This window comes from Ochlerotatus camptorhynchus, unplaced genomic scaffold, assembly GCF_037179485.1.
Source record: "Ochlerotatus camptorhynchus isolate MF236.1 unplaced genomic scaffold, CSIRO-AGI_Acam_v1.1 ptg000379l, whole genome shotgun sequence".
NCBI lineage: Eukaryota > Metazoa > Arthropoda > Insecta > Diptera > Culicidae > Ochlerotatus > Ochlerotatus camptorhynchus.
Window position 1 is genome coordinate 2,455,814 of NW_027040867.1, and position 15,662 is coordinate 2,471,475.

A 15,662-nucleotide genomic window follows, 5' to 3' on the forward strand; every position below is an offset into this window, starting at 1 on the left:
TGCATATATAGAGGTACCAGACATGTTTTGTAGTGTCGTGTACTCTATTTTGTAATCTGTGAAAGGGAAATCACAAATCGAGTGTCAACAAAATACATGGCATGTTGAGAGATTGAGCTCGTGAGAGAGAATTTCTCTCTCAAATTTGATTTTTTTTTGGCTCTCTGGGGACTGGTAGTAAAGCAGGTAAAATTGTATGGGGAAAAATCATTTTTATTTAATTGTAGAGTTGGTTGGAAATGCTAACATGAAGCTTTAGTGTGATGATTTATTAGCTAGAGAATGATCTTTAGAAGAGGGAAGGTGGATAGTTCCGTTAGAGTACGGCAGTATGAAAATTGAATAGAAGTTGAAAATGAGCGAAGGGCCATTAAAGCGACAGTCTTTCAAGATAGACGCACATTTTTGCCTAGCCCGTACGATGTACGCGGGGACTTGAAGTATGTCTCCAAGTCCACAGGCAAAAATGTGCGTCCCTCTTGTTGCTCATTAACTGACTGCGGCTGTGGAATAGTTCTAGCGACGTTTTCATCACTACCTAAAGCCCCACGCTGCGAGAGCATTTCCAGTCGATGGTGTGTTATAATGCAGTTCTTCTTTACCCAACTATTGTGTTGCTCCTCTCGTCATGACCAACGTGATCATCTCAGAGAGGAAGCAGTAGGGTGGTTGTTGCGTGCTGTACCATCATCAGCATTGTTGACGGCTACTCCCGCCTTGAGTTGTTACATTCAAAGTGTTTTTTATGTTACTTCATACGCGAAGTTAACGATTTTCAGAGTTGGTTGGAAATGCTAACATGAAGCTTTAGTGTGATGATTTATTAGCTAGAGAATGATCTTTAGAAGAGGGAAGGTGGATAGTTCCGTTAGAGTACGGCAGTATGAAAATTACTTCAAGTCCCCGCGTACATCGTACGGGCTAGGCAAAAATGTGCGTCTATCTTGAAAGACTGTCGCTTTAATGGCCCTTCGCTCATTTTCAACTTCTATTCAATTTTCATACTGCCGTACTCTAACGGAACTATCCACCTTCCCTCTTCTAAAGATCATTCTCTAGCTAATAAATCATCACACTAAAGCTTCATGTTAGCATTTCCAACCAACTCTGAAAATCGTTAACTTCGCGTATGAAGTAACATAAAAAACACTTTGAATTTAATTGTAGCTTGTTTAACAATAATTTCCGGGAAAAATTGAACGACAAAGTCCCTGATTAATTTCTTTAGGTTGTTGTTCACTTTTTTTCACCTGAATATGCACCGAAAGCGAATTATTCCCACTTCTCTCAATTTCTATATGGGGATTTTTATCACTTCCTACCAGCGGAATAGCGCCATCTCTGTGGAAAATGGTCGAACAAAATGATTAATTTTGAGTACATTAAAATTTATTGTTAAATTATTGTACGGGAGAAAAAATGGATTTCGATTTTTAACGATACAATGCTCAAACAACGAAAATTAGTGCGATGAGATCAAATTTATTCGAGAAAAATCACTTTTTTATATTGTTACGATGCTTAACAACCCCCTTATTTACTGTAAATTTCTCAAATACCATGATTTTCATTGTTGTGAACCATGAATTTCGTTGTGATTTTATGGTAATGAACAAAAATAGCCAATGTTTGTTACAATGACAATGAAAAAAATAAAAATACATTGATTTTATTTGATTTTTTTTACGGGTAATTTTAAATTCACAAAACTCAAAAAAAAACGGAGCGAAAATTGACGGCTGACAACATATCACGAAGACTGGCAACTTTGCCTGAATCCAAGTGACATACACAGTAGCGCTGCGATCGAGCGAAGGTGGAAGCAACGCATAGAAAAATGAGTAAATACACAAACCTTTCTTCTGAGGATGGAACTTTTGCTATCCAATTCTATAGGAGCATTTACCTTTGAGCGGCAGATGACGCGATAGTGCCTGTCTCATACCGGTTGTATGAGAAAATGGAAGAGTTGCCAGTCTTCTTGATATGTTGTCTTCGGCGTACGTGAAGGTGGGTAGGCCACACGAAGGGGTGGAAACGAAATATGCAAGCAAGCAATAGATTGGAACCCGGTAGAAACTCGCAGCAGAGGCAGGCCCAGGGGCGCATGGCGGCTAAGCCTCAAGGCAACAGCGAGCCTTATGCACCACTAGGGGTCTGCAGGATACATGAATGAGTGAGTATTATCGACATTATCGATCAATAGATTTTCTAACAGAAATTGGTCAAGATTTTCAACATTTATTTTTGTTGTCGCCGTTAAGTAAAAAAAAATCTGTTTAGTTTAGTAAAATCCAAGCAATTTTTTCACCTATCAGGTTTTTTTTTTTACCACGGGCTGAGTAAGGCGCTCTATCTGTGTAAACAAAAAGAAAAATGTTTGAAACTCTGAACATGCGTTTTGTATTAAAAAATTTAAATTAGAATTTTCGGCAGTACAAAAAGCGATGATTAGGAACGTTTTCTCTTACAGTAAATCATTTTCATATATTTCCTAATCTAAATTCATCATCGAACACATTAGTTTCTGATCAGGAAGCAGCCGAATCGATCTTCCAGTATTAGGTCACGATACCGCGTTACTTCCCGTCGTTACTACATACAGTTCTATTGGTTGCTTGATTGCTTCTGTCTCTCGCCCATCTGGAAATAAGGAATTTTCTTACTTTATTGGCTTTATTACCTCATTTAATTGAGCTGCTTCTCGCTTGTCCCATAGCATTGAGCTAATGGTTTTTCGTAGGTCTCACGCTAGAAACAGCACTAGTAGCATCAGAATGTAGGCAGTTGCAATTCCACAGAAAATTAGCCGGTCAAATGGTTGTACGAACACGTTCCATTTCAATTTGGCTGGATCTACTTCCTCTTCGTCTGAATCAACGTGTTCAATTGTCGCGGTATCTTTCGTTGATGGTTCCATTTCGTCCACATGGTTGGAAAATTGTTCCATGGAGGGTTCCGTCGTTGATTTTATCAGTTGACCATTAAAACTAATATAACCCAGTTTGACGAACACTCTGATCATAGCCATTTTGGAAACTGTTTGATGAACTACTTGAAGAACGTGTGGGACATCTATGCTCTTGTGCTTAATAATGTTAATGGAATACACCAATTCTCCCATTAATAGTAGCGCAATTATGAGAGATCCTAATACCAGTTTGGCCAGTCCTGAAGCCGGTTCCATTTTTGTCGAAGCGTACCAAAACAGTATGATAGTGTACACCACGTGCAGAGCCAATGAAGCAATGGACAGCACAGCTCGAACAGTAGTATCAATTCGAAACCATGTAATCATGAGATTCAGAGACATCAGTACTACAACAATAATACAAACTAAATGTTTCATGGAATACCTAATGATTGTACTTACATAAAATCAATATCAGAAAAACGACCAAATGTGGTCCAACCATCCGCTCTACGACGATATCCATTCTAAACTCCGGACTGACCGAATTATTCACGATTGCCATCTGGAAGGAAGTTATTTTGTAAGGCAAGACTCCCGCAACTGAGTAGGACAGTCGTCGCTGAAAATGGAACAGAGACACCTGATTGATGTCGTATTCCGGAGTAAAGATTCGCAATGGACAATCTTTAGTTTCGAATGCCCAATGCTGCGAGTTCTCCAGACAATCAACCGTAAATGTACACAACATGGAGTACATAACTTCTCCGTCCGAACTGAGATGGCACTTGACTTGGAAGCAGTGGTCGATGTCTTGAACGCGTGACCTGAAAGTACATAGTGTTGTAAGCGTAGACACCCTATAGGAAAGGACAGGTAACCAACTTGGATAGGGATTTGGCAGCTAATTTCGGGGTCCAGATATCTTGATCGGAAACGGAAAGTGTTTGTATGCCATTCTGGGCTTTCCTGTTCCAGTGAAGGTATGCATCATACCATTGCTGCAAGGCATATTAATACGTTTTAGATCAGAGTTATTTGCATTTGCATTGTTTGCCACACTTACCATTGATACCTCCACAGTGATTTCCAGCTTTGCAAAAGTGTTATGAATCTGCAATGAATAGTAACGCAAACGTTAGGTACATCCTTGAATTTTAAAATTAAATAAATTTGAAGAAGCATCTACAAGAGAGCAAAAACTAGCTATTGAGTTTTTGTTTTGTAAGGCAATGTTTAGCTTTTTGTGATACTAACGATAAAAGTTAATGTCAACGCCAGTTAATGTATATGCGTTAAGGTGAGTTGCTGTTGAAACCATATTTCTGATTAATATCATTATCACCTTAAAAATTAAGGCCATAACTAGCAGCTCAACAACATACAAAACTTAAACTGGAAAGTACAGTGCAACAAACAGGGAGTTCTAATTTCAGTGGCATTTTTGAACCCGTCAAAGAATTACCCCGGTATTTCTGACACCTTGAATGTTTTGGTTTGAAATCGCTAGGATAAATCGGATTGAGGATGATGTGGGAAGTGAACTTTCGGTGTTTTGTGATCCATAGGGTAATAAAAGTCCTGTGTTTTAGTGTTTTATAATGCCCTCAAAGGCGGAACAGAAATGTAGCCTTTCGGCCGTAAAGAGTTGGAACCGGTGGGGAGCATTGTTAGAGACCGACTATAGAGGGTGATGAATAGACTTCTTTAGTTTGTTTTGTGTGATTTGCAGCATTATTTGAATTAAGGGTACTAATGAGGTCTTATTAACTGCCTCTTCTTCTTGAGTCCACTCTAGAACCTACATTTTATATTTAGATCTATAAATGAACTGCTGGTCTGAGTTCCTCTGGTATATTCAATTAGAAGATGTTCCTGAACATACAGTCAAACAGCACGTAATGTTCTGAACAACTTCAATGACAGTTGTCCAGCAGTGCTCCCATTTTATTTACAACAATCTAATGCCTACGAGATTGTGCCGACGGTATGTCGAAAATGTGCCGATGGATGTGCCCAAGCTGTGTAGAATATAACTCCGGCACAATATGCTGAGTGACTTACCCCTTGGTAATATATGAATAAAATGTTTACATTGTTCGGAATATCGGAACTTGTTTTAAGGGGGGAAATACAAGTAAAATTTTTTTATCGATCTTACTTTATTTTTTTTTAATTCCACGAGCACGAGGAAGGAGTGATCTATGACCCCGGTATCGCCGATTAACCGTAAGTTCCATAAATCATGTTTTTACACAACCCACTCGAAACCGAGGGGGGCGACACATCTCAACCTAAAGTTTAGATGCTCAACAAATCTCACACTAGCGAATCAATCATCGAAAAATCTTCTTTCATTTGTCGCATCTACTTGCATCGCGCATCATCTTCTTGCAGGAAATCTTCAGAATCGTCATCAATCTTCTTTCTATCTACTCAGCGTGCGCGCAGCTAGCCACAGCATAACACAATGTTTTCTGCATCGTAGATAGAGTCGTCCCCCTCGCTCGAAACGGTATTTTCCAAATTGGCGGGAAAGATAACTCAAAAAGTTCTCATCCAAATGACTTGAAACCCGGCGCATCTTAAAGGAAATAGATTTTTACTCTATGTGAACCACTGATATCATGAAAAAATTAACAATAAATAATTTTCAGGTCTGCCTAAAATGGAAAAAAAAAACAGTGAAAAATCAACTTTTTTTTCAGGTATTTTTTCTAAATTTTTAAATCGTTTTTTTTTTTTGGTTTTAGAGGTTCACATAGAACAAAAATCTTTTCTGAATAAGGTCCAATTGATAAAAGTAAGTTTTGTCCATTTTTCAGGTCTCTAGAACGCCCGCCAATTACCAATCTCCACCGGAGGCGACCTTCTTCCGATGTGACCCCAAGGAGCCACAGAGGTCACACACCAATGAAAAATCTCAATTGTAGAGGAAGATTTAAGCAATTTAATGCAAAAACGTTTGCGTTGTTTCATTTGCTCACAAAAAAAAATCCAAAAATCGTCGAGTTTTTGACGTGTTACTTGTATTTCCCCCCTTAAATTTCAGATCTCCAAAAAATGCAATGTTAGAAACCAGTATCTTGGAAGAAAAAAATGAAGCGATCATATAATATTTCGATATCTCGAACATTTTATTTCTATAACATTACCCATGCTAAATCATCTGGCATTTTAAATATTTCTTAAAATTTTAAATCTTGAAACATAGGAGATGTTGGCCTATGGATCTAAGATTGGGCCCATCGCTAAAAATCTGCTATTTGTCCATTTTATCTAGATTAACACGTCATTGAAAATTTAGTCGATTGCTGAATTTATGTATGGGCCCAAATTAGGGGCATTTAGACCGACATTACATCCATTTCCCCTATTATGTTCAACAAAATTTTAAAAATAAATTTTCATTCCGGGATTTTGAAAACTTTTCAATGCATAAAAATTGAAAAATAATCAGAAGACTCGTAATCTTATTCATTTTTTAAATCTGATTTTATCTTCAGTAACGGTGATCATAAAAAATGTCAATTACCTTGGAACCCTTCACAAAATTTCCTAAATATGTCTCTAACCCTGCTATTGTCATCATTATCTTCACAATACAAGCAAAAAATACAAATAATACTTGAAATTCTCTCTAAAATTCTTTTAAAATTTCTAACAAATATTGCTATTAATTCACCAAAATTCTTCACTGAACCATAACATTATTGTTTTAGTTTGACATTCTACTAGAAATTGCATAAGAATACTCCACGAAATTGATTTCAACGCTATTCAACGAATTCTCCTCAGAATTACTACTAACCATTAGTCCTCAGAATTAACCTGTAATTTTACTCTGAACTATCTTGAAATTCACATTAGACCGAGCATTGGACTTCAGTCAAGTAATCCCATTTAATTTCTTTAGAATTGTAAATCCAATAATTATTTTGGAATGCTAGTCAGAATAACCTTTTTTAAGGAATTTGCTTCAGTTTTTCTCCTTAAAATTCTCCTGAAATGCTCCTTACAATTCCTTTTCCCTACGTATTTTTCATAAATTATCATGCCTCAAACAAATTATGCCTCAAACTCTGTTTTAATTTCTCCTCAAAATTCCCTAGGAATGGTCAAATGCTTTTTCTAAAATGGTCATAAAACCTCCTCATCTTTTCTCATCAACAGAACAGATCCCAAATGATACAGTATTTATTTAAGACTAAACAAAATATCACCTTATTCTATCTTTTACTACTACCTATAATTTACTAATTGAGCACTTCACGAAACCTATTTTTATTAATTGAACTTGACAGATGAAAGTCGAAGACATGGTAACAACGATTGAAGTCGTGTGAGCTTGAGCTTGAGCTTGCTTGAGCTTGATTGACCGCCCACGGTTGATACTCTGTTACTGCCAGATCAGCTGTAATTACATAGAGAAAGAATAGACGATGCTTGGGACTAGCAATCATCCTCAATGTGTAAAAACTGGTGATCTTAAATTAGGCAATACCAGCGCCGGCCGCGCCCGAACACAGGTCAAGCACCTTTTTAAGCACCTTTTTAATCACCGAGTTGCTGTTATTACCATGTAGTCATATTAACAAATAAAACGATTGACGAATCTTGAATGTGGATGGGCCTGAGATTAGACTCATGATGTTCTGCTCAGTAAGCAAAAACGGTTGCTCTAAGACCACCGAGCCCCTCATATCACATAATACCGTTGCTCAGATGTGTGTATCCATTCAAACCCGGAACCAACGACAACAACGAGTTTCGCAAAATACACGATACACAAGCGATTTTACCATAAATCTCTTTGGATATGTAAGGACCTGGGACCGCGTTTTTCTGCTCAGTAAGTAGGCCACTGTAACCGACGATCTTTCAAATCCGAAAACTAAAAACTACAAAAAAGTACTTAGGCCTTCATTAAGTTCCACTTTCACGCGACGTTCAATGACAGGGTCCTATCCAGGATTACATCTGAAAAATCCAAATCTGGCCAACGCCCACCTAAACCTGTTCTAATCCACCTGAAATGACTAACGAATGGAAGACTTTGACTACCCAGCCATGCAATAGTCTCATTCCGTGCCTTATGGCAACTTGATGATTCTATTGCGTTCATCTTTTGGCACCACCCAGGGGAGACTTGGTCCTGTACCCAATGCTTAACTTATCTCCATTCCACTCAGCTACTCGCAATTTCTTGTGATATAGTGGGCGGAATATTATTATATGAGACAATTCAATGCAGACGTCTTTCCAAATTTGGCAGATCGACAGGTAATCGGTGAGTTACCACGATAGTTGCTATTCAACAACTCGACAACGTCCCATCGTCAACGCCTGCTATGAGAATTTCCCATTGCAGACGCCAACGAAATGACGTCATCGAGCTATCGATCAACTACCCTGGTTATCGCCTGGTACCTTATAGCACGATGCTAGGAGGCGAACCGGAAGAATCGATGAGCTACCTCTCCCCCTGTAACAACGATTGAAGTCGTGTGTTATAAAAACTACTACTAAAAGACTCATTATAGCCATAATTAGTACGGAATGTAGATGTACAAATAAATTAGTAAGAACTGAGAATACGACGACGAATATCAAAATTCAACTCACGTAGCATTGGAGGACAATCTAAAGGGTGTCCCATATCAAATTGCATCACGGAAAAAAACGCTGTAGAAAATTACCTAGTTGACCGATCTTTTTCAAACTTTCAGACAATAAAATATAACCCATTAGTAAGCTTTAAGCATATTTATTTCATTCAACTTCAATATCATAACCGTAAGCTCGCACCTTAGGTGGCGGCCAGGGTAGACGCGACACGCGACGCAACTCATGCAAGAAATAATAATAATAATAAATAATAAAATTCTTTTGAGTTGGTCGCGTCTACCCCTGCCGCCACCATACGCTTAACTCCACTCATTAGGTTATGTACAACAAATGGCTTCAGCTTCTTCTGTACGGAAACCCACTTTTTCTTCATGTCTTCCTCAGATTTGACCTCCTTGGGATGCTTCCGTAGTGCTTGCTTCATAATAGCCCAGTATGTTTCGATGGGCCTTAGTTCCGGTGCGTTGTGGGGGTTCATGTCCTTGGGTACTAAAGTTACCCCGTTGGCTTTGTACCACTCCAGGACAACATTTAAATAGTGGCACGAAGCTACATCCGGCCAGAAGATTGTAGGGCCCTCGAGTTGCTCCTTGAGGTAGATCTCCCCGTTTACAGTCCCGGTAGTCACAACCGGCGCATTCCGTTTGCCACATGAGCAGATCGCTTGCCAAATCATGTATTTCTTGGCAAACTTTGAAAGTTTCTACTTCCTTACTTCCTCCTGAACATCAAACTTGTGCTGGGCGGTGAAGAACAGTAGCCCCGGAAGCTGCCGGAAGTCCGCCTTGACGTAAGGCTCCATCATCCATGATGAGACAATGAGGCTTCGTCAGCAAAAAGGTGTACAGTTTCCGGGGCCGTGCCTTTCCCACCGTATTTTGCCGTTCGTCACGATTTGGAGCCTTCTGCACTGTGTACGTATGCAGTCCCTCCCGGTCCTTGGCTCTCTGAACGAAAAACTTGTACATAGAAGCATTGGGATTCCGCTTAAACGCTTTCACGACACGCTTGTGATCCTGATCACTAATAGAACATCCATTCTGACCGCATTTCTGCTTCCGTTTGATGCTCAGAGTTTCGTAGTAACGTTTAATCATACGACAACCCGTTGACTGCACGATTCCGAGTTGTTTTCCGATGACCCGATGAGAGAGTTGAGGATTTTCCAGATGCTTGCGCTAAATCAATTCGCGACGTTGCTTTTCGGGTGACACCATGTTTTCCAACTTTCGAAAAACTGACAGCGATAAAAATACAGTGTAAACAATACACTCTAAACTACTTCGAGAGAAAATACCCAATGTGTAATTTTTCTACAGCGTTTTTTCCGTGATGCCATTTGATGTGGGACACCCTTTATGCGAGATTGAACAACATCCGATATAAAAGAAGCCTTAGTGACATTCCTACGAACCTCCAGAAGGTCATTGTCAATTAGTTTACAACGATCTTCATATCTAGGGCGATTATATGGATCATTCCAAGGCGAACGCCGAAGAGCAAAGCGAATAAACTTACGTTTGTTAACTTCTGTTCTGATAGCAACGAGTCCAGACCACAGCTGCATACTCCAATGTAGAGCGAACTAAGAAACAATACAGGGTCTTCAAACAGTGAATATCCGAGAATTCTTTTGACTATTTTTTTGTATAGGAATTTCGTTTCGAACGAAATACAGAATAGGGGTGGGGTGACACAGGCGTAGTGGTTAACATCTATACCTCTCACGCCAAAGTCACGAGTTCAGATCTCACCCCCGGACAAGTCACGAATGACCCAAGAGTGTTAAAGTGACTATAATAATAATAATAATAATAATAACAGAATAGGGGTGATAGTATTACCAATTATGACCGATATTAAACGACCAACCAGATAAGAGTTAAGCCAATCTAGCAAGACGTTCAAGCTTTGCTGTCAAGATTTCATGGTTAATTTTATCGAAAGCAGCTGAAATAAAGGATGTGTATGGAACCAGATTGGTGCAGGCGAATGTATTTGGCAGGAACCCATGTTGAGTCGCGGAAACGTAGTTGAGACAACGATGATTGAGGAAGTCGAGGACAAGCAGCTCAAATAGTTTAGATGTAGCACATAATGCTGGGAATCCTCTGTAGTTTAAAACCTCTCGTTTATCACCCTTTTTTTGTACTGGAAAAACGACTGATATCTTCCAAATATCATCCGCATGAGAGCAAGCGGTTAAAAATAGTAGCTAGGGGTTGCGAGATAGCAGAACTACAATTCTTCAAGATGATAAATGGTATACCGTCCGGACCAGGGTTTGATGAACATTTCAACCGAACTTTCAAGCTGATTCAACAGTATTATGTGATATCCATGGATGAGGACCAATGGCAGAGCGTGGAGGTACATCAACTGTAGCATCAGTCACCAGATGTGGGTCAAATGTATCATCGGTAAATGCTGCTGGTTAGAAGAGAAGGTTCTTTTTAATCGCCGGTGGTTGAAGGTAGTCCTATTTCCTTCCGCTGTTCTTCGATATATGACCAGAACTTCTTAAGATTGTCTTTGTAACTACGTTGAAGCCGACGCAGATAAGTATGAAACAGTTTGTTGTTTAGGGGCTGTTCATTAACTACGTAGACAGTTTTTTGGGATTATTGACCCCTCCCCCTCCCCCTGCGTAGACAATTGTCCATACATTTTTTTTTTTAAATTTGTATGGGCCGTGGATAATTGTCAACCCCCCCCCCCTAAACTGTCTACGTAGTTTATGAACAGCCCCTTAGCAGTTTGTCTCTACTGTTGCAGGCGCTGTACTATGACCGTATGTAGGAGTTATGATTATTGAAGAGGTTTTTAAAAGCCGAACTTCTTAAGAAGATTGTTGAACCAGGGTCGGTACACAGGATTATTATACACTATTTTGGTAGTAAACTGTAGTTTTTGTACAGGCTCAATCGAATAAAATTTACAGAGCCAAGTTATCATTTTCTTTAAAAATTATAAATGTCTTAAATCGTGGTCTTCTCGAGGTTAGTGGATGACAATTGTTTGGATCGGGAGAGGGAAAAGGAGATTTGGAATATGATTTATGATTCTAAAATTTCACTATTTCTAAAACATGTACTTAATCCTATCGACGTTATATCACCTCTGTAATCATACAATTATTACAGAAACCAATATACAAAAAAAACACACACACAAAATACAAACTAAACACAAGGCTAATCAAACTTACAATCTATGGTTAATATTCTTGAAGAAAACATATATCGCGTCTAGCCAAAATATCCCGAACTGGGACATTGGTTGTCTACATTGAGCCCGAAGGGTATTTTACAACTCGGATCTGACTCCACGGTGCTCAGCACATGACCAAATAATGTGATCTGCGTCCTGGTAGCCTTGTCCACATTCACAGAGATTACTGTCCCCCAGCCCAACACGGAACAAGTGAGCGCTTAGCGAATAGTGATTGGACACTTCGACACCTTAGGGATGATTGAATATAGCCATCGTCCCAAACTCCCTTCACTCCATTTATTTTGCCAGCTGGCGAGTGACTGTTGACGAAGATTATTTTGGGAGTGAACTGATCTATGGCGCAAGCTACGACGAAAGTAGAAACTTCAACTGTTGTTTCGACGCTCAAATCCTGCAACATGCTCTCCCAGTAGATAGAGGAAAAAAAAAACATTTGCCTGTATTCCCTTTCAATTCCTCTGTATTCAGAAAGTCGCCATGGCTGCAAGCGCGTAATATGTGGGAAAAGTTGTGAGAATACAAACTAAAAATCTCGCTAAAACGCTGTTTGCCTCAAATCCAGTCAGTACAAAAAAAAAGAAGCACATCGAGCTATGTAATAGCAAATCATGATTTGAATTATCGTTACCATTTCCTTTGATTTGTATTTAGGATCCTATTAGAACCACCTTAGATGTTCAATTAGAAATCGTTTTAAGATTCAATCCCAATTCCTTTAGAATATCAATCTTTATCATGTATGTTCCGGATTACGGATCCATATGGTACATCTACATGACATGGCATGGCATCTCTGCGATACATATTTTTGAAAATAAAAAGTTTGTGTCGGGCTTTTGCGGCTTAAAAAGGACAAAATGGAACGAACTCACCAAATCTGGCCCCGTGAACCTAACCATATGCCTTGATGTATTGGAGGAGAACTCCCAAATGTAGACGGTTCGCTTCATGAGGACCGGCATGAACTAATCCAGTATGTGGTAGAGCTTGCGTAGAATGTCCAGAATGTAGTCTTGAAATACTTATTGGCCGTCTGATACAATCCGGATACTGTGGAATTCTATTCAGGAAATTCAAGTTTCTGTGCTTCATCAATATCAGTTCAAGAAATTTCACGAAAGTCTTTAAAGTAAATAGAACATCAATAAAAATCCGGAAACACGCAATATCAAATAAATTGACGGGAGGAAAAATGTTTGATTCCGTCCACAAGCACAGCACTCTTCGATCTTTATACCTTCGAAAAAATCGAGAAATGGGGTGCTTCGTACTGCTTCTGATAGCACTCACCATCAGCGATGGTCCACTCCGGTGGCACAAAAGTCATCCAAGAACACTTTGCTTGAAGCTGATTATTTTGGCTCTTTGGTTCGATTATACGTCAGTTATTGACAGCTGATGTAAACATTAAGAGTTTCAGCTCCGTTTATGCGTTTTTTTGAACGGCCATGGTAACGTTGTGGTATTGATGAAAATTTATCAAGTGATTAGTGTTTTCAATTGTTATCTCGGTGTGTTTAATTGCTCTACGCAATTATAAGAAAGAAGGGCATGAAAGTGAGTTCACGGTGGCTTCAAGAATAAATGACCGTCCTATCGGTTGGTCATAGTCGGAAGGGTGGAACTCATCGCTAAGCCATGATGATGGTAACGTATGAGCGAAGCTTAAAATCATTCCAACATCAACGCCACCGCTATCACTGACGACAGCTTCAAGAACCAATTGCCGTGCCAGAGGATTGCTTTAATCATATGCGCTGGTGAAAACCCGACCTGAGACCTCCTTGGCATTATTCTTAAAATTAACAAGGAATTAGGTGGTCCTCAGAATCACTTTTGAAATAATCCTTACACGGTGTTTCGTGAAAACCCATTAATGGGTGAAAAAATACCCATTTTCAAACCATGTATGCAGCTGTCAAAAAATGGGGGAATTTTGAAATCATAAAATGGGTAAAAAAATACTCATTTAAAGAATCAGTTCACGGTTAAATAATGGGTATATTTTTTACCCATTAATGGGTGAAAAAACACTTCGAAATTTTATCGTCTCATTTCCGTCACCGGCTCATTGGGAATGCAAACCTCGATGCAAACAGTTACTGTCCGCAGCAACGAGCTCCGGAAAATGTTAGAATCCAAAACGTTGGAGAGGCTTACGGATAAGTCAATACAATGGATTATTTGTATTATAATGTTTCGTGAAAAATTTGAGCGGAACACCTGCATTTATTTTCAATGTTTTAAAAACATTTTTACATCAACGAGCGCTTGCATCCTCCATTTGTAAAAATGGGTATTTTTTCACCCATTTTACGGTAAACACAATATAAGAAAATGGGTGAAAAAACACCCATTTATTGACAGACCACCCATTTACCCATTTATGAGTAAACCATAGTTTACCCATTAAATGAGGAGGGGCACTTTTAGCGGAAATGGGTATTTTTATACCCATTAATGGGTTTTTGCGAAACACCGTGTAGGTTTCACTTGAAGTATTTTCTCAAAATCACCTTCGATGTTCTCAGAACTAATACACTAATGTATGGAATTCCACTGAGAAGTCCTACGGAATTTTGTGAAATCCGAGGGGATTTTTGATATTTTTATTTAGAATTCACTCAAATAATTTTAAAATGTGCACTGTAGTCCCACAGTCTAAATGATTTCAATTAATTCAAAATCTCAAATACGAATGGTCCCTATCCCCTAAAAATGCTCGGCACAAAGTGGGCAATTTAATATAATAGACAAAAGATGTTTGGCATCGACGAAGTGGAAAATTTTCTTCACTGTCCACCTGAAGCTGTGGCACTCGTACATTAGAACATCACCCGATCAAACCCTAATATGATAATTATGATAAATGACCATCAGTCTCCTTCTAAATCTTGTAAGCCTACCACAATCATAAACGGTCTTTATTCTTCTTCGCATTTCAAGCTTATTGCTTATCGCATATTAGCTTATTGCGTGCTCTCCACATAGTGTTCTAGATGCACTTCCACAGTTATTAATTGCGAGATTTCGATGCCTTTACCATTTTTACACTAGTATAATTGTGTGGCAAAGTACAATCATACTCTATTGCCCATGGAAGTCGAGAAATTTTCCTACCCGAAAAATTCCTAGACCGGACCGGGAATCGAACCCAGCCACCTGCATCATGGTCTTGCTTTGTAGCTGCGCCGTTACCTACTGAGCTAAGAGAGACCCATAAACGGTGCCCCCACTGAATATGTATGATTTTAAATTTCTGATAGTTTTCACTTATCACTTCAAGCATATAATCGCATCAACCGTAAATATAAAAAAAATACTTGCATCCAGCATTTTTGGTTAGGCGTTAGCTCGCCCAATACCCTAGTCTCTGTAATGCTGCTTACAACTCGTACGTTAAATATCCTATGCGTACGTATCTACGAAACAAATTCCCAAACCTACCAGCTCAACATTCATAACATCCGCTCCTATGTACATTGCTACCCGATCTTGTTGATTCTTCACTGGTCTCTGATGAGTGTTGTATCCAGTTCCACATAGTAACGCATTTTTCAGAGCTTCCTCAGTGGAATTTCCGTTACTTTCATTCATGCAATCTAATGGTGCAACTGGACCTTTGAGATAAAAAAAAATCACCAAAATTAGACATTTTTCTGAATGTTTGCTTTGAAGCCACTTAGTTTTTCACACATTACCACCGAAAACACCACCGATCAGCAACACACTAACGGCAAGCACGATGAAGTAGTTCCCACAGTTCGACATCTTCGTCTTCAAGGTCTCGACGTGAAAAACGCGACCCGTTCCCGTTCGCTAGCCAAGACCGAGGAGTACTGATTAGAGTGATTGGAATTCACCACCGTCCGTTATCAGATGGAGGAAG

The 15,662-nt window shown here is 39.1% G+C and overlaps 1 protein-coding gene across 2 annotated transcripts; it reads right to left on the reverse strand.

Moving 5' to 3' along the window:
* Nucleotides 1–2,477: 2,477 nt before the first annotated feature.
* Nucleotides 2,478–15,599, reverse strand: LOC135710365 (acetylcholine receptor subunit beta-like). Of its 2 annotated transcripts, XM_065232920.1 has the most exons (7): nucleotides 15,475–15,599; nucleotides 15,221–15,393; nucleotides 3,978–4,025; nucleotides 3,797–3,912; nucleotides 3,374–3,738; nucleotides 2,751–3,318; nucleotides 2,478–2,643 (listed from the first exon to the last, which is right to left on the reverse strand). In XM_065232920.1, the coding sequence occupies exons 1-7, from the start codon at nucleotides 15,542–15,544 to the stop codon at nucleotides 2,580–2,582; spliced, it is 1,404 nt and encodes a 467-aa protein (XP_065088992.1). In that variant the 5' UTR covers nucleotides 15,545–15,599; the 3' UTR covers nucleotides 2,478–2,579. The 2 variants fall into 2 exon arrangements, with proteins under 2 accessions (XP_065088992.1, XP_065088993.1); XM_065232921.1 differs by having other exon boundaries at nucleotides 2,478–3,318.
* Nucleotides 15,600–15,662: the final 63 nt, after the last annotated feature.

Excerpts from the sequence above, each read along its gene's own strand:
- LOC135710365 (XM_065232920.1), bottom strand. The coding sequence starts at position 15,544 with ATGTCGAACTGTGGGAACTACTTCATCGTGCTTGCCGTTAGTGTGTTG. Across the intron at positions 15,394-15,474 it reads GATCGGTGGTGTTTTCGGTG|GTCCAGTTGCACCATTAGAT; the intron begins GTAATGTGTGAA and ends TTTATCTCAAAG. Across the intron at positions 3,319-3,373 it reads TTTTCTGATATTGATTTTAT|TACTGATGTCTCTGAATCTC; the intron begins GTAAGTACAATC and ends TTATTGTTGTAG.